Source organism: Mustela lutreola, chromosome 9 (genome assembly GCF_030435805.1).
Source record: "Mustela lutreola isolate mMusLut2 chromosome 9, mMusLut2.pri, whole genome shotgun sequence".
Lineage (NCBI taxonomy): Eukaryota > Metazoa > Chordata > Mammalia > Carnivora > Mustelidae > Mustela > Mustela lutreola.
The window spans coordinates 114,652,100-114,671,205 of record NC_081298.1 but is presented as its reverse complement, the minus strand read 5'-3'; the positions used below and the strand labels follow the sequence as shown (position 1 = coordinate 114,671,205).

Sequence of the window (19,106 nt, the reverse complement as noted above, 5' to 3'; positions counted from 1 at the left end):
GGTTGGGTCTGAGCAGGCAGTGGAAGGAGACACTGGACAACTTTTCTTTCTTTTTTTTTTTTTAAGATTTTATTTGAGAGAGAGATCACAGAAGCAGAGGGGGAGGGGGAAGCAGGCTCCCCTGCAAGCAAGGGGCCCAATGCAGAGCTTGATCCCAAAACCTTGAGATCAAGACCCAAGCCTAAGGCAGACGCTTCACCTACTGAGCCACCCAGGCGCCCCCCTCTGGACAATTCTTACACTGTCACAATCTTGCCAGCAGTCTCCTTAATGGCTTGTCTTCATTTTGATTCCCAGAAGTATGATTGAAGATATTATTTCATCTGACCCTTACAACCTGTAATGAGATAGCAAAAGTCTCATTAAAAACAAGAGGTCAGCCCCTGGGGCAAATAATACATTATATGTTAATTAAAAAAACAAACCAAACAAACAAGAGGTCAGGGCGCCTGGGTGGCTCAGTGGGTTAAAGCCTCTGCCCTCAGCTCAGGTCATGATCCCAGGGTCCTAGAATGGAGCCCTGCACTGGGTTCCCTGCTTGGCGGGGAGCCTGTTTCTCCCTCTCCCTCTATTGTTACCCCTGCTCGCTTGCTCATTCTCTCAAATAAACCAGATCTTAAAAAACAAAACAAAAACAAGAGGTCAATAGCTGGAGAAAGTAATAGTGCCGGGAAGTGGCCTATCTAGAACACAAGCTCTTCAATAAGAAATCCAACGTTAATAAAGAACAAAAGAGCCCAACATATGTTCCAGTGGCCCTACACTCCAAAAAAAGTCCTCAGTTTTTCCTTTTAGAGGGAAAAATCTAACATCGATAACATACAATTTTTTTTTTATTTTATTTATTCCTTTGACAGAGACAGAGAAGAAGTAGGCAGAGAGGAAGGCAGAGAGAGGAAGCAGGCTCCCTGCCGAGCAGAGAGCCCAATGCAGGACTCGATCCCAGGACCCTGAGATCATGACCTGAGCTGAAGGCAGAGGCTTTAACTCACTGAGCCACCCAGGCACCCCGATAACATACAATATTGATAAGTGAAGAATTTTTACTCCATCACCATTAGTAGCAATATAAATTAAGAACATTTTTGGAGGGGAATTGGCAGAATCTATCAATATTGGCAAACTTGCAAAACTCCTGATGTAGCAAATTCTTCTTTTAGAAATCTTTACTATGGGGCACCTGGGTGGCTCAGTTGTTATGCATCTGCCTTTGGTTCAGGTCATGATCCCAGGGTCCTGGGATTAAGCCCCACATTGGGCTCTCTGCTCAGCGGGAAGCCTGCTTCTCCCTTTCCCTCTCCCACTCCCCCTGTTTGTTCCCTCTCTGTCAAATTAAAAAAAAAAAAAAAAAAAAATTTTTTTTTTTCTATGGAAATACTAGTATGCACAAATCTGTAAACACAAACACTGAGACAAGGGTGTTCATTGCAATCTAATTGGCAATAATGAAAAACTGAAAACTACCTAGCACCATCAATACAAGAATGGATAAATGGTAATCCATGCAATGGAATACTATTAAAAGACCATTAAAAGAGGTAAGATCAAATTACACACTATCCTGCTTTCGTAAAATAAAACAAAAATTTACAAATATTTGTAAAGGCTAGAAGGGCTAATTAAGTTAATAATTGTGTTCTCTGGCAATAGAATTTGTAGGGGAGATAAGGACTTTCACTTTTTTACTTTACTGGTACTGTTTGAATTGCCAAAGCATCTTCCTTTTGCAATTAAAAGTTTAAGTCTGCAAAATGGTGGAGGGGGGACACATTTTAATTTTAATTTTATTTTAAAGATTTTATTTGACAAAGACAGACACAGCAAGAGAGGGAACAGAAGCAGGGGGAGTGGGAGAGGTTGGGAGCCTGATGCAGGGCTCCATCCCAGGACCCTGAGATCATGACCTCAGCTGAGGGTAGAGGCTTAACAATGGAGACACCCAGGAGCCCAGGAAAGTTGCAATAATAGTACAAAATATTTCCATACACCCCTCACTCAGAGATCCCGTTCAAGTTTCACCACCTGTCTCAACATCTTTCCTGGCAGAAGGGTCCAAACCAGGAGCACAAACTGTATTTAAGTTTCTTGTTCCGTTGAACCCAGCACAATTCCTCAGTCCTCCCTTGCCTTGACCTTTACAATCTTCGTATTTTTGAGGACTGCAGGAAAGTTATATACAGTATGCCTCCACTGGGATCGGTCTGTGGTGTTTCTTCCCGGTCTGACTGGTGTCCTACATCTTTCGGAGGCATATCACTGAAAACAGTGCCATTCTTCACGCTGCAGCCTCTCGGGTAATGCCAAGTTCCAGGTGTGGCCCCTCACCGATGAGGTTAACTTTGTTCATCTGGGTAAGGCTGCCAGGTTTCTTCACTCTAAAGCTACCAATACATACTTTTGCCAAGAGGCCTCAGAGATGAAATATTAAGCTGACTGCAACCTATCTACTAGTTTAATTGTTCAATGCAGGGCTGTAACATTCTAGATGCCAGAAATCATTCAGGAAACCCTAGAGAAGAAAGAAAAAGAGTATTTTCTTATTCATAAGGAAACATAACTACAAATTAGTTCCCAATTTAGTGGCTTCCAAGTTTGAGATTACATTTATTACCCACATACATTTGATCCCTAAGGAATGCAGGGGTTCAGGGCATCACCCCCATGCAGTAAAAAATCCAAGTGTAACTTGTGACTCCCCCAAAACTTAACGACTAAATAGCCTACTGCTGACCAAAAGCCTTACCAATAACATACGAACAGTTGATTAACACATATTTTGCATGTGACATGTATTACATATTGTATTCTTACAATAAAATAACCTAGAGAAAAGAAAATGTTATTCAGAGAATCATAAGAGAAAAATAGAGGGCGCCTGGGTGGCTCAGTGGGTTAAGCCGCTGCCTTCGGCTCAGGTCATGATCTCAGGGTCCTGGGATCAAGTCCCGCATCGGGCTCTCTGCTCAGCAGGGAGTCTGCTTCATCCTCTCTCTCTCTCTGCCTGCCTCTCTGCCTACTTGTGATCTCTCTCTGTCAAATAAATAAAATCTTTAAAAAAAAAAAAAAAGAGAAAAATACATACACAGTACTGGACTGTAAAAAACCCACATATATGTGGGACCTGTGCAGTTCAAACCAATGTGTTCAAAGGTCAATTATTTTGTTTTCCTCTGCTCTAAAGAATTCTCTCTAAAAATAAATAAAATAGGGGCGTTTTGGTGGCTCAGTCTGTTAAGCACCTGCTTTCAGTTCAGGTCATCATCCCAGAGTCCCAGGATCGAGCTCCACATTGGGCTCCCTGCTTAGCGGGGAGTCTGTTTCTTCCTTTCCCTCTGCTGCTCCTCCTGCTTGTGCTCTCTGTCAAATGAAGAAAATCTTTAAAAATAATTACAAAGAAAAAACAAAGTAACATATTCCACTCATTAATAAATAACAATACATAAATTAAAAATGAAGAGGGCACCTGGGTGGCTCAGCCAGTTATGCATCTGACTCTCCATTTCAGCTCAGGTCATGATCGTCGGATCAAGCCCCACATCAGGCTCCTCACTTATTAGGACGAAGTCTGCTTATCCCTTTCCTGCTCCTCCTCCAATGTGCGTGCGCTCTCTCTCTATAAGTAAATAATTAAATCTTAAACACAAATAAGTAAATAAAGTTACTTAGCCCCAGTTAGGATGTGCATCTTTAGAATAGCTGGAGGAAGATACTGGTAATTGTGTGTATGAAAGACAATAAAAAGGCTACGTTAAGGGCACCTGGGTGGCTCAGTGGGTTGAGCCGCTGCCTTCGGCTCGGGTCATGGTCTCAGGGTCCTGGGATCAAGTCCCGCATCGGGCTCTCTGCTCGGCGGAGAGCCTGCTTCCCTCTCTCTCTGTCTCTGCCTACTTGTGATCTCTGTCTGTCAAATAAATAAATAAATAAATAAATAAATAAAACAAACAAACAAACAAAAACAAAAAACTTTATAGTCTAATAACAGGACACTTTTAGTTCATAAGAGATGGTGAAAATAAACATGGTGTCAGTATGAAAAACACCACACAACCACAGATTTATTAAAGCCTTGTTGAAAATGCAAATATCCACTAAAATGCAACACAACCTACCCCACCCCACAAGAATAAGACTCTAGGCCTCCAGGAGTCCATGCCTTCTCTACCATACACTGCCCCCTCCCCACAACTAGACTACTGCTATTAGAAATTCTAATTCTGGGGACTCCTGGGTGGCTCAGTTGGTTAAGCAGCTGCCTTCAGTTCAGGTCATGATCCCAAAGTCCTGGGATCGAGTCCCACGTCGGGCTCCTTGCTCAGCAGGGAGCCTGCTTCTCCCTCTGCCTCTGCCTGCCATTCTGTCTGCCTGTGCACACTCGCTCTCCCTCTCTCTCTCTCTCTCTGATAAATAAATAAAATCTTTAAAAAAAAAAAAGAAATTCTAAGTTCTGACCCTTCACAGTTAAGCCTATCATTGATTTTAGTTCAATGATCTATGGATTCCTGTTTCAAATTCTTAGAATGTAAGTTCTTATCATTAGCTGTGGGATTTTCATTTTCCAATTCCCAAACATTTTGCCTAACCAGTAAGCTGTAATACGGAACTGCACAAACACCGCTGTAAAGGCTAAAACAAGACGGCGTACTGCGGAAGTTGAACAGCTGTGCCTGTTAGGTAACCAGTGACCTACCAATCTCGAAGGACTAAAAGAAGTTAGTGTCAGTTATATAGGGATGATTTGTGAAAAGTAGCACGTGGAAAAAATACAGAACTACCAGCAGAAGACAGAAGGGAAACTTGGTGTATCTGTTCCTTAGCCAGTTTCCATTATCAGTCCTAACCATTTTAAACAACTGGATCACCAGTTTGCAGTGGGCTATTTAGACAGTTTCGGTAGGAATGAAATCCTTTTCCAATTGAGGCATTTATCTTTTCCAAGTTTTAACTTCTCCAATTACTCAAATCATAATTCAAGTCTCAGATGCTTTGGGTGGCACTTCCAGCTATATATAGCCAAGGAGGTCAGCAAATCCTCTGCTCAAAAAAGCAACTATAACGCTAAAAAAAAAATTGACCAAACAACTTTGCTGCTCTAGAAACTGGCCAAAAGCATACAACAAACTGCAGACTTTGTATAGGAACAGTGGGAGACTATGGCATTCTAGCCTAGAGCTGCTCCCACTCCCCTCCTCCCCCAACTCAGTGACTGAGAAGGTTCTGCTGGGGCAAAACAAAACATGTGGCCTGGCGGGTTGCTATGGTTAAATGGGGTGTAATCAATTTGGAGCAGCAGGTAGTACCAATACCCAAGTTTTTTGTTTTTTTGGTTTTTAAGATTTATTTAACAGAGAGATAGATCACAAGTAGGCAGAGAGGCAGGCAGAGAGAGAGGGGGAAGCAGACTTTCCACTGAGCAGAGCCCGACATGGGGCTCCATCCCAGGACCCTGAGACCATGAGCTGAGCTGAAGGCAGAGGCTTAACCCACTGAGCCACCGAGGTGCCCCAATACCCAACAGTTTTATCAGTAAACTCATTGCTTTGCGAACAGGGACAGCTGATGGTTCTGCTATCCTGATGATGCAATTTGGTTCGAAAATGCAGACTTATGGATAATCAGAGGCTGCACACATGCGTAGCAGAGACCAAACAGAGTCCAAGCTATACACTCCTGGCCAACTCTGAGGCTACGTGCATGTGCACAGGAAATTAAAGGGGTTCAGCAAAAAGTAAAAGCCAGGACAGATTTGAAAACTGCCCAAACACTGAATTCACTCCCCATCTAAAACAGATCCATCAGCAAAGGGCAGAAATCGGACTGACTGGGGTATCTGAGAAAAACCTCTGTTTAGCGACTGGACAACCACTAAGCTATGCAGACAAAGGGCAGCCCCTTAGAAAGCTAAGCTTAAAAATAAACTCAAGAATGTTCATAAAAATAACCAAAAAGTTTATAGGTTATAAAAAAGGACCAAGTGAAAATTATAGGGTTGAAATGTACAGTAACAAATGAGAAATTCACTAGAGAAGCTAAGACATAGATACAAGATGATAGGAGAAAAAATAAGTGAACTGGAAGATAATCAATAGAAATTACCAAACTGAAGGGCACCTGGGTGGCTCAGTGGGTTAAAGCCTCTGCCTTCAGCTCAGGTCATGATCCCAGGGTCCTGGGATCAAGCCCGACATTGGACTCCCTATCCGGTAGGAAGCCGGCATTCCGTCTCCTAATCCTCCTGTTTGTGTTCCTGCTCTTGCTGTTTCTCTGTCAAATAAATAAAATCTTAAAAAAAAAAAAAAAGATGCGAAAAAAATAAAACAAGAAATATTTAAAGAGACAAAGATATTTTTATAATAAAAGCATCATCACATCAGAAAGATACAATTATAAATGTATGTATGCAGCTAGAAGAGCCGTAGATGCTTTGAAGCAGTAATTGTGACTAATGGCCATGCCTGGAGTTGCCTTAGTGTTGGGTAAAACGAACAGTTCTAATAAATACGGCTTCAAATTTCCTGAACAGAACGTTAACTTTCTTTTATTTTTTTTTTTTTTTTTTTTTTTTTTTTTTTTTTTTTTTTTTTTTTTTTTTTTTTTTTAGATTTTATTTATTTATTTGTCAGAGAGAGAGTGAGTGAGAGCGAGCACAGGCAGACAGAGTGGAAGGAAGAGTCAGAGGGAGAAGCAGGCTCCCTGCGGAGCAAGGAGCCCGATGTGGGACTCGATCCCAGGACGCTGGGATCATGACCTGAGCCGAAGGCAGCCGCTTAACCAACTGAGCCACCCAGGCGTCCCACGTTAACTTTCTTTTAGATGAATGTTTCTCTGAGCACATTGACCTCTGCTAGTTATATATTTATATAAACTAAAATGCAGTTTCTACCATTTTCATAGAAAGGTTACATTCCAGCATAAGGTCATTTAATCAGAGAAACATAAAGGATACACAGGATACATCTTCAAACCTTCCTTTGAATCACATGAGTATTGCAAACTTTCTTATAATAGCAGCAGCAGGGGCACCTGGGTGGCTCAGTGGGTTAAAGCCTCTGCCTTTGGCTCAGGTCATGATCTCAGGGTCCTGAGATCAAGCCCCGCATTGGGCTCTCTGCTTGGCAGGGAGCCTGCTTCCCCCTCTCTCTCTCTGCCTGCCTCTGCCTACTTGTGACCTGTCTCTGTCAAAGAAATAAATAAAATCTTAAAAAAAAAAAATACATAATAATAATAATAATAGCAGCAGCAGTAAGTCAAGCCAATCTATCCAATAACTAGTGAACTAGAAGGGGGCCATCATTAGCCCCAATAGCAATAGTTTCCTATTCTGGTTATATATTAGAATCACCAGGAAGGTTTTTAGAACACTAATGCTCAGCTATCACCATCCTCAGCAATTTTTGACTTCACTGGAATGTTTCTAAGGCTTCTGGGTGATCCTAATATATAAGCAGGGGTGAGAACCACTGCCCTAGAGTAAAAGCTTTCACTCATATTTAAGTGCGTAAGTGTTTAGCTAGGATTTGCCCCCTGGCTTCATGAAGCTTTTCCTCAAGAATGAGTCACAGAGAAACAATCTTCCCGGACCAAAAGTATGTCTTGGTAAGGCTGCTGCAACCCTACCAATAATGGCACCTAAGATCTTGAAGTAATTATATGGAAGACTGTAAACAGTTGAAGATAAATATCTAAACTAGGAATGGCACTTTCTGTAAATGGTTTTGTGACTTACAATCTGTCACAATTACTCAACTATGCCACTGTAACACAGAAAAAGTCAAGAGATGACAGGTAAACAAATGAGCCTTGGCTGCATTCCAATAAAACTTTATGGATCCTGCAATTTGAATTTTACATAATTTTCATGTCATTAAGTATTATTACACTTTTTTTCAGATACATAATGTAGAAACTATCTTAGCTCATTAGCTGTATGAAAACAGCAGCAGGCCAGATCTGACCTGTCGGCCGTAATTTCCTAAATCCTGATCTAAATAAATAGTCTGTACTCTGAAAGAATATAAACATTAAAGCATAGTATAGCCTCCTTAGTTTAAGAAAGCAGTACGTTGGGACGCCTGGGTGGCTCAGTTGGTTGGACGACTGCCTTCGGCTCAGGTCATGATCCCGGAGTCCTGGGATCGAGTCCCGCATCAGGCTCCCAACTCCACGGGGAGTCTGCTTCTCCCTCTGACCTTCTCCTCGCTCATGCTCTCTCTCACTGTCTCTCTCTCAAGTAAATAAATAAAATACTTTAAAAAAAAAAAAAAAAAAAAAGAAAGCAGTACGTTGTTCTTACAGGAGCCCAGGAACTCTGGTGATGGTCGTTTTGACAATAACCAAGATAAACTAGCCCATCTACCTTTACCTTTGCCATATATATTTTCTTTACAGCCAGGTTTTTTATTCTTGGCACTGAACAGATTCAGTTTTGAGAATCCAGATTTCCTGATATGTTACAACCCAAAATAAAAACGAACAGGGTCTTCTATAGGATCACATTCAGGCACCTGCAAGCTCTGGTTACCAAGAACCACCTTGGGAATCTGCAGAACTGGTCAGGATTACAGCAGGTAACCTTAGGCAGCTGACAGTCATACAAAATGGCTGCTGTTGGTCCAGTGACGTTACATTTCTTACATGGGATAGGCGATTCACCTGGGCTCACCAGCTCTTGGGAGTGGCAGGTAAGTCTCCACCCCTCTCTGCAGAGAACTTGCTGCACAGAAATTTTCCACACCCTTTCTGAGCATACTCTTGTTGGAGCTTAAACCCAAATGAGAAAAAAACCTTCCCTAAAGTTGCAGAGTGGAGCTGGACATTGTAAACAGCGGCCTATGGATCCAGATCCTCTGTAGGCAGATCCAGACAGGAGACAGAGTTAGTCTTAGAGGTGGCTAAAAGGAAACATGAACGTTTAATTGAAATGGTGATTATAAAGGTCTCAGACAAGAGAGGAGGTTCCAATTTTATATGCTTGGTTTAACAGATTAGAATTCATTCATTCATCCATTAACTAACTTTTCCTTCATCAAATATTTAAGTACCAGGCAATGAGGAAATGGAGTAAGGCTTGGTACATGCTGTCGCAATTAGAATTTGGCAGCATACCTGCAGAGAAGTAAATAGGCCATTACCGTGTGAACAGGAATCCGACTGTAGAAGCTTATGGTGTTGAGAGCAAGGGAATGTAAACCAAACTTTTGAATATGTGCAAACTTTGCAGAATAGGAGAAAAATAGGCATTTTGGCACAATTAAAACAAAAAACAAGAACCATGCTGAGACACCATTTCCCAACACAAGATTGGTAAAATTAACAAATGACAGCCCACCATGTGGTTACACAAAGTATACTATGTAGGCAATCCTACAGAGAAACGGAAACTAACATACCTAGTCACCAGGGCCAACAATACCTAGCAAAAATATAAATGCACATCTCCTTTGACCCAGCAACTGAACTTCTAGGGATTATCCAAGATATGCAGGGTCACATGCAATGTATTGTACAAGGTGATTCACTACAGCATTGTTACAGTAATTAGAACCAACCCTCAGGGCACCTGGTTGGCTCACTAGTTAAACCGCTGCCTTCTGCTCAGGTCACAATCCCGGAGTCCCAGGACATAAGGCTCCCTGCTAGGTGGAAAGTCTGCCTCTCCCTCTGCCTGCTGCTCTGCCTACTTGTGCTCCCTGTCAAATAAAACAAACAAACAAACAAATAAATAAATAAATAAAAGAGAGAGAGAGAGAAAGAACCCTCATATCAGGTGACAGAGAACTGATTCAATTCCTGTTACTCTTTGCCCAAAAGCACTCCATGGGAAAAAAGCAAGTCCTCTCCACAGCGTACAAGATCCTATATAATCTATAGTCCTCTCCCTTCCTGTGCCAGCTCTTCCCGTTCTCCCCTCTGTTGACTTCATAGTGGCCTCCTTACCCAACTCAAAACCCTTCAGAGCCTTCATGTTTACTGTGCCCTCTGCCCAAAGCTTATGTACCTTATTCCCCCCCTGGCGCAAATGTCACCATCAGAGGCCTCCCTTAGACGACCTTTACCCAACACCGAACAATACCCTCTCTCCCCCCATCCTCATGGTTGTACATATACATTATTACCCACCTGTTTGTTGTCTCTCCAGAACTTAAGCTCCATGAAGACAGACCTTGTTCACCTGTTTTCCAAGGCTAGCAGTACCTGGCACATTGAAGGGGCACAGAAGTTAAGTGCATAAATAATGCAATGTCCAGGAAGTAAATAGTATGCAACATAAAAAAATGAGGAAGCACTATTTTTACCTACATGAAAAAACTCCAAAATGTTAAGTGAGAAAAACAAGGTATATCTGTTTCATGCTAAAAGGAAAAATAAAATACTATGTATATTTGCTCAGGCTACGTAATTGGTAATAGTGGTTACCTTTGGGGAGAGAACTGTGCTGAGTCAGGGGTAGGGAGCCTTCTTACTATATACACCTTGAATATGCATTAACTAGTCAAAAAATGAAATAAAATGGGAGAAGTTGGGCCAGTGGCCTATGGGAGAAGGAAAAAGCACTAGATCCTGAGAACTGGCCTTGAGGGGGTTTAACAGTTAATTGGCTACTGCATTCCATATGCTTGTTATCCTTCTATCCAGTATCTTTTCCTCATTGAGTCTGGAAAGAAATTAGCCAAGTTATTAGCAATGGTATAATCTACAATGGGTAGAATCATAGGTTGTATTTCCTCATTTTTCCATATGGTTTCGTTTTAAAGGAGCAGTAAGGTGCTTTAATGACTAGAAAAGTAAAGGCTTTGAAATGGTATGTAGGATTCAAATGTTTCCTACCTCCTAGGATAATATAAGTATTAGCAATCTTTCTGAACCCATTTCCTCTTCTGCAAGATGAGGTTAGCAGCACTGTTGTTGTGGGGATTGACAGAATGTCCTTTCGTATTTTTACTAGAATGGTAACAGGAAACCTATAAGGTGTGGAAAAAACAACCTGTCAGGCTTTAAAGCTGCCTACTGGTGCTTCCCTGCCACCTTCCCTTAAGATAGAACTTTAATACTACCGTATCATAAACCTAGGCATCTTCACCCCATTTTTTTGGCTTGTCACTGGTATTCACCACCCTCCAAAAGCTCCAAGACCAGCCAGGCCCCTAGTATGTTAGTTTGACCTTTACTTCTTGTCTTCCCAGCTATGCAGTTACATCTTCTAGGTTGTACAGCCCTCCCTTCCAAAAGCCTCCGAACAATGGTCGCTCAAGAAGAGCCAGATCTAATGAATTCTTTACTATTACTCTTCACTCTAACTGCTCTTTACCAAACTGTTTTACAGCTTCTACTTCCTCTTATTACCTTGGAAGTCACTGTGCTCCTTTAGGCTTCAAGATAGGCTACACAAAGATGAGAATCACAATCCTACACCAGCATTTATTTAACCAAGTTTCAAAGTGATGGTGTTTCCCAACTCCCTGATTTCCTTCACCTCAGGAGGGACATGGCAAGGTGATAGGACCTTTCACTTGATACTTAGCCTAGCTCCAAGTCCAAAGGAAAACTACCACTGTGAAGTCAAAGGTATGCATTACCTACCTCTCAACACTTCTCTGTAGCTGAAAGGAAGAGTAAGTTTCCATGCCCAACTTACTGGTGTATTCAATTAGCTACCAAGTTGCCAGGCTTAAAATTTAGAAGGAACTAGCCTAGACTAGCACTTATCAAGTCAGTCACATAAATTTAGCATTCCTAACACCTGGAACTGTAAACAAAAGTACACTGCATCCAAGTGTTATTTTAAGATGTATACTAATTATAGAAATGGTTGCTGTCAAGTATGTAAAAGGTACTAGCCTAGACACCCAGCATTCCCTTTCCCATTAAGGGCAAAACTTTTCTGTGCTTGTTTCTTAAACCCATTTTTGCCCCTACCCCTCCTCCATATTCTTTTCATCCTTTTGCACTAATCTCTAGGATGCTGCTAGTAATCCATCCCAAAGCTACCGGTGATTCCTACTCTTGGCTCAAAACTCCCACTTTCAAAAATTGATATCAGGATTGTTTGTTCTCTGCAGATTTATTAAGTGAACTTATCTTTATACGATACAGAACAATTAAAGCTGACCAAGTGCAACAAATAAACCTGCCAATTATACACAAAGCTTTATACCATTTTAATTCAGCCAGTTGTCAAAATTCTGAAAACAAAGCATCCAATCTTTCAACGCACTAGTAATCAGACCAAATAAATTTGATGCAGACCAGTATTCCCATTTTGCACCAATGCTAGTGAATACCTGGTAAAAGCTTGACCAAAAAACTCAAAATTAACTACTACTGCCCTACTAAAGATAAAAAGTCTCAATGGAAGAATCTACTGGCTATATTCTAAATCTACCAGATGCTACGAAAACAACTACATAAGGTATTGCTAAATGTAGGTGAGATTTACAAAACTGCTTTAGTCTCATTAACATTTCTGATTGACATCTTTAAATACTTTCACACCAGCCTGGCAAAATAAGATGTTGGTAGTCAGGAACTGAAAAACCTAGATTGGGATTAACAGATCTCTGCTCAGAATAAGGCAATCCATTTCAAGAGATAGATTGTTTGGACTGGAGAATTTTGCAAAGCTGGTTTACATGAAGATCTTTTGTCCCAAATTCAGACAATTCCTCAAACATGCAAAAGTTGTGGTATAAAATTAATGTTGAAAACAAAAAAACAATGGGTAGAACTTACTAAAATCAGGAGTTCTAATTTGACACTATCTCATCTAAGAGCCTGAAAACCTCACTTACTAAACTAAATGGCCTTCGGAATCAGTGGTCCCTCTAGGTTGACACACCGAGATCATTAGAGCTTGATTATCTAATAACACCAACTCCCAAGAGATTAATGTAGGGACTTGTCAGAATACACTTATGCTATTAAGGGAGCTTGAATTCTTATCTTACCCAAAGCACTAGGGGTAAAAAGGGATTTTCAAAGTGTATGCATACTACAGCTAATGATGTTTACGACTCAAGTAACACCATTAAACTTTGAAATGGAGATCTGTATGAATATGGTTATCAGGGTTTACCCCTGAAGCTTAACAAACTGAGTATTAATATTGAACACAAATCAAAAATCTAGTTAGAAACATTTTATTTAAATGTGCCAAATAAAAACCCACATTTTCAGACCATAGGATGTTAATACATTCAACAAAAATTTATATTATCTTACTGCTGTGAAATTTACAGAGTAATAATCCAAATCCATTTTGATTAGATTGTTGAAATACCCTTCCTAGGTTACACTTTTGACACCACAAATCCCTTATAATAATGTAAACAAAATAACTTTTCCCTAAAAGGTGAACTTGAGAACTTCAGTCCACTCTTTCAGGACTTGCACTTCTTCGCGGACTTCCTGATGGGGAACGACTAAAAAGAAAAACATTAAGTTCGGCACTGATTAGTATTTACTGAAATTTACTCTTCTCATGTACATGTTAGGGCAAAACTCAATTTCAATAAACTCAAAGGTGGCCAAGGGCACTATATAGCAGAAAACGAAAAACCAAAATATTTACATACAAATCCTTTGTCCCTGTTTAAGATTAGGCTTAACAGCCTCCTTGCTACTATTGCAATTTGAACTCTGGGAGGTTTTGATCATTAAGTAGCAACTAATTAGCAAGATAATATTTTAGCTGTAAGATTTCAACATCAACATTTTTCCTTACTGTGGGTTCATATACCTATCATCCCATGAGGAGGAAAAAGCAGGTTTCTTAACATGAAGTTATACAGTTAAAGGGTCACAGCACTAAATATCTTAATAATCATTCTAACATTTCATTACTAAATATCCATCAAAAATACAAGCTAAAGTTGAAGTGGGAAAGCAATCACCTAAGAAACTTAGTATCTAGTAATATATATAGCACCAATTCTCCAAAGAGCTCAAAGCCTGCAAAAGTAAGCAGTAAGCAAAACAAATTCCACAGAGGCCACACTTGACAGTTTAGATTTGGCAACAAATTATTTAGCTTACCTTCTTTTTGGAGATGGAGATCTGGACTTTGATCGGCTGTCAAAACATGAGAAATGCTATTAAGAAAAAATACTAACCAATCCCTTTCTTATAATCACATGAAATGAACCCCCAAGTTGCCCTGAGCTTAAAATTAAAAGGTCAGGCTGTATAGTTAAACTGAAAAAGAATCTACCAGTTTTGCAAACAGAAGCCAATCTTGTAATAACTGTTCATAAAATGAGCAAAATGCTTCACTGTATCACAATTAATCTTTACATTCTGCTTTAAGCACAATTATCTCAGAATGCTTCTCCATGTGCCCATCAGTTCTAACAAGGCCTCTTCATGTAATCCCAGAGCCAGAAACTTCCTCACTATAGCTTGACATTTCCTTGTCCAGGAAGTCAGCCACAATAGGCCGTAAGCGCAGTTCTCAAGTTCAGTTTGCTAATAAGGTACTGTGTCCCACCAACACCTAGGCTTAAAGTTAACATCTGAAATTTCAACAAAACACTTTGAACTCTTTGGATATTGGTGCCATATAACTAGAAGAGCATTAATCAGATTTTTACCCTACCTGCTTCTTGGTCGTGAAAGAGACCTGGATCTTGATCTTGACCTCGACCGTGATCTTAATAAAAAAAATAACAAATTATACCCATTAGTTAATAGGAACAATCTTTAAACACTACTGAGCACTTTATGAGGTAAACTAAGAATAGAAAAACTAAAATTAAGACACAATGGGTTGGGTATGCAACTCAATCTCAGGGGTTGGGAGTTAGAGCCCAAGCTGGGTGTAAAGGTTACCTTATGTGTTTTTTTTAACAAGGTATTAAAAAAAATAAAACCAAGCAAGACACAACTCTTTCCTTCTATCATCCTAAGACTAAACGAGTAACACTTTCAATAAGCTCTGATGTCAAAATAAAGAACCACCACTTCAAATATTTGGTTCTACCATACTCAGTGAGCTGGGCTGATTATCACAGTTCCTGTACAAAGGTACATTTCTTACAGAGTATACAGTATCAAAGAAATTAAAAACGGGTTTTCATTTAAGAGTTTGGTTTAATTCTATCTTGAAAGAATCAAACCAACATCAAATAGACCCCTAAACAGAGACTTCAATTCTTCTGACGATAAGCTCAGTATAAAGTCATAACTGGTTCTTAAGACTTTATCCTTATATCATCAAGCTTTCATGGCTCAGGACCGACAATTTGTCAAACAAACTAAATCTGGCTCTAAAATACATGCACTGGGGTCCTGCAGTCAAATTAAGCACATTTATGAGTCTAGTTTTCTCAAGTGAACTAAAAGTTTATAACACCTACATTTAAAGATTTTGTGGTATTATTTAACAGTTTACTCCCAGTGGCATTCCCTACTAGTGACTCAACTGTAGTACGGTCCACTTCTCATTTTCTAGAATCTTACCCACTTCTATCACCTTAAAAGGACTTCCACAAATGGAATAAAAACAAAACTAAACTAACGTTCTTAGTTTGCTTTTTAACTTCTTACATTTCAGTCTAAGTCTCTGGTTAAAAACAGGCCACATCTGCTCACATGTGTACTACTAAACAACTTCCCATGGTCTCAAATTCACCCCCCATCACTCCAAAAAGAAAATTTATGTTTCAACTGCTTCTAAGTCTCCTTAGAGACTTCTAAGTCCCCTTTATTGGGCCTCCTTATCAGAGATCAAGCAACTATCACCTTTGAGAGGTAGCATCATTTACCTAGACAGACATAATCTGACTCTAAAGTTCAGCAACGTATCTATCCAGAGTGCTCACTGAAGGACTTGAGGATTTGTGCTCTGGACCATCCTCTACCATGACCCCTCCAACAACCCTTTAAAAATCTGATTGGGCTTTTATCTGTACAATTACGGTAACATCCATTTACAGGTCATGTAGAAATCCAACTTTTAGGTCTCAAGATATCTTCTGAAGCAATCCATTTCATTAGGTCTTTAAGACACTCATTGTCTTAAAGTTCAGTCATTAAGACGTGACAATCTGAATACAAATAAGGGAAAAAAAATGTTACATACTGGAAATACCTCGATCCTTTTATAGAACCAGACCTAGATCGTCTGAGTGAAGCTGATCTTGATCTACGAAGAGACACAGATCTTGATCGTCGTGGAGATGCTGATCTTGACCTAAAAAATAAATCAAAGTTTATTAAGTCTTATGTCCAATTAAAATTTCTTTATCTGGTAAAACTTTAAGTTATTTTTCCTCACCTCCTTCCCCTGCTCCTGCTTCGCGAGCGAGAGTATCGCCTACCTCTGGATCTCGAATGTGATCTAGACCGTGACCTAATTTTTAAGTTAGAAAATAACAAAATGTTAGATGGTAACTCGTTTTTAGAGTTTGTGTGCCTCTGCTGAAATCAAATCTCAAAACTATTTAAATTTAGGTCTCATTTGGAAATAAACTCTGGGCCTATTATTATTATTATTTTTTTTTTACTACCTAAAAAAAGATTTGTTAAAAGCTGAATTACATTTTAGAATTACATAATATAAAACACTGTAATTTGTATTTAAAATAAACCTTGCAAGTTTGCAGGTCGACCCTCTTTGGCCCATGGTCTAGTAGATCTAGACGATCTAGAAGTATCTATAGCCGATCGCTGCATCTAGATGTTTTCTTCAATCTAACGACGATCAAACTGACAGCCAAATGAGCCAGGTGAGGCTTGATTGACGCAAGAAGATTTTTCTAGTTGGGAATGTGGTCAATCTGGTGTTCCTCTTTCTAAACCGGAGGGGGCCCCAATGTAAGCCAAATTTACTGTTACGGCGATCACCGTCTCAAATTTTCTGCCCTTTAAAGAATAAGGTGAAGCTAGGTGTAGATGACTCGAGGGGATCTGGCCTCTTATGCTGATCACCTCAAGGTCTAGGAGGATCTTAATTGTCGGATTTGCAAGGCGCCTCAGCATGATATCATAAGGCTCGTGACATTCTGAATCAAGGCGACTGACTCAAACGAAGAAACCTGAAAGGTTTTGACCAGGTTGATTATTAATATAGTAACATTTGTTTAATTAAACAAAAACTGTAAAATACACCTGTACAATTAACATTCAAGTTTATAGAAAAATACTAGTTTGTGCCTTGCTAATAAAAAAATTACTTGATTAACTAATATACCAACCATTCCTCTATTAAAATAAATACCTGCTTCGCCGCCGGCGGCTATAACGATGACAATCATAAGCATAATGTCCCTTTTCGCCACACTCATAGCATCTATCATTGGGATCAAAGGGACGTCGGGCGGGTGGTCTATCAAAACGAGATCTCCGAGGCATGCCTGTTGATAATTCAACTCTCACTCGGGAACCACAAATCACCCTATAAAAGAAATCAACAAAATTCTAATGCAAAAGAATACACATCACTTCTAGATTTAGAACTTTCCAACCACTCTTATCCTTCACAGACTTCAGCTATCTTTATAAACCCGTCCAACTCCACCTCTGTGCCCCCTTCATATATCTTAAAAACATACAGAATCATGATTAGCTACTGAGTCTCCTCCAGACTACAGAATCCAAGCTTATCACTTAGCTCAATACCCAGACCAGAGGAATATTCTAATAAACATCAATTTCATAACCATCTTACTTACTTGCCATCCAGGCCTCGCACTGCATCTTCTGCATCTCTAGGATCTTCAAATTCCACAAAGGCAAATCCTGGAGGATTTCTTGCAATCCACACAGTTCTTAAGGGACCATAATAACTGAAAGCCCTTTCTAACTCTCCTTTGCCGGCACCGGTTCCCAGATTACCAACATACACCTTGGTTTCTGTTTAAAAACGCAAATAGAACAATGCATGTTATGCAAAATTTTGTCTAAGCTTGAGTGAATCCAGAGCCCCAAATAGGCCAGCCTTAAGACTGTGCATAGCTCGTTTAACGCTTTATCAAAGATTTAATTTAGCCTTAAAACCAGCAAAACCCACTATATTTTGAAAAGCTAGGCGTATGACAAAGATCTTTACATTCTAATAGGGAAATAACCTCCAAAACAGAAGCACAGACACGTGGTAGGATATTCCGAGGCGTGGGGCGGGCTCCGCCCCGGCCCCGCCCCCGAGTCCCGGCAGCCCCGGGCGCGCGGGGAGCGCGCGGGCCGGCAGCGTCGGCAGCGGGCGGGCCCCGGCAGGGGCCGGACCGGGAGAGCGGGGCTGCGCCGGCTCTCGTCCTCCGCGGCAACCGCCCCAGGCGCAGGCTCGCCCAGACTCCAGCTCCCCGCCCCAGGGCCATAAACCGCGCTCGAAAAAGCTAAAAGAGAAAAGAAACCAGCCGCCAGACGAAAAGATTAGGTCTCCCTTCCCACTCCTCAATTCGACCGATTGTCTGACGAGATAACGCAGCTCGAAGCTGCCACACTTTTTGTTCAGTCTCAAATTCACCCGATTTTACGGCTGCGACCAGATCTGTCTGCTAAAGTGGCGGGAAAGCACCAAGGAAATGCGCCACCACGGTCGTCAATGTGCGCAAAATGGCAGCCGAGAGCGGGGGGGGTGGGGGGGCAGGCGGGCGGCTCGAAGAAGGGCAACCGGGAAACGGGATCGTCGGCCTGCCTCGAGCTGTGGTGGGAGATGAAATCGCCCAAGAATTAATACGGAACGCACCACAGACCTGCACCCGCCATCCCCCGGCTGACTTCCATACCCCGCCCCCGCGGCCTCCGGCTTCGTATGGTGTGCGCCGAAGCCGCCATTACGCACGCGGAATAACCGTCTCCCAACCGCCGCGCCAACCCCACGGCCTCGCAATACTCACTACGTCCACAGCAACGTCCCTTACCGGGCCCTGGCCTCTTACCTCCTCCATACCGTCCGTAACGCGACATGATAACGGGCCCGCGAGCTCGGCTCTTTCAGCTCGCAGTGCCCAGGGAGCAAGGAATACAAAAGCAGCAAAACCCCGTCAGTGGCCAACGGTCCCGGCGGCACTACGAGGAAGAGTCTGGGTTCGCGCTTATATATGCGGCGGCTGCGTCTCTCTGCGCATGCGTCATTTCGACGTTCTGCGCGGCACAAAGGAGCTGGGCGGAAACAG

The 19,106-nt window shown here is 41.2% G+C and overlaps 1 protein-coding gene and 1 long non-coding RNA gene across 7 annotated transcripts; both read right to left on the bottom strand.

Moving 5' to 3' along the window:
* Positions 1-1,954: 1,954 nt before the first annotated feature.
* On the bottom strand, positions 1,955-6,532 carry LOC131840508 (uncharacterized). 3 transcript variants are annotated; one of them, XR_009357382.1, is made up of 4 exons: positions 6,094-6,532; positions 3,464-3,901; positions 3,240-3,353; positions 1,955-2,509 (listed from the first exon to the last, which is right to left on the bottom strand). It is a non-coding gene; the product is annotated as an uncharacterized LOC131840508 (long non-coding RNA). The 3 variants fall into 3 exon arrangements; XR_009357383.1 differs by having other exon boundaries at positions 3,464-3,613; XR_009357384.1 differs by having other exon boundaries at positions 6,109-6,532.
* Positions 6,533-13,117: 6,585 nt separating this feature from the next.
* SRSF7 (serine and arginine rich splicing factor 7) lies at positions 13,118-19,035 on the bottom strand. Of its 4 annotated transcripts, none has more exons than XM_059188554.1 (8): positions 18,870-19,034; positions 17,664-17,844; positions 17,210-17,386; positions 16,268-16,342; positions 16,082-16,183; positions 14,588-14,641; positions 14,029-14,064; positions 13,118-13,415 (listed from the first exon to the last, which is right to left on the bottom strand). In XM_059188554.1, exons 1-8 carry the CDS (start codon positions 18,895-18,897, stop codon positions 13,361-13,363), a joined length of 708 nt encoding a protein of 235 aa, XP_059044537.1. In that variant the 5' UTR covers positions 18,898-19,034; the 3' UTR covers positions 13,118-13,360. The 4 variants fall into 4 exon arrangements, with proteins under 4 accessions (XP_059044537.1, XP_059044536.1, XP_059044539.1 ...); XM_059188553.1 differs by having other exon boundaries at positions 16,073-16,183; positions 18,870-19,033; XM_059188556.1 differs by lacking the exon at positions 14,029-14,064 and having other exon boundaries at positions 18,870-19,035.
* Between the last annotated feature and the right edge of the window lie 71 nt (positions 19,036-19,106).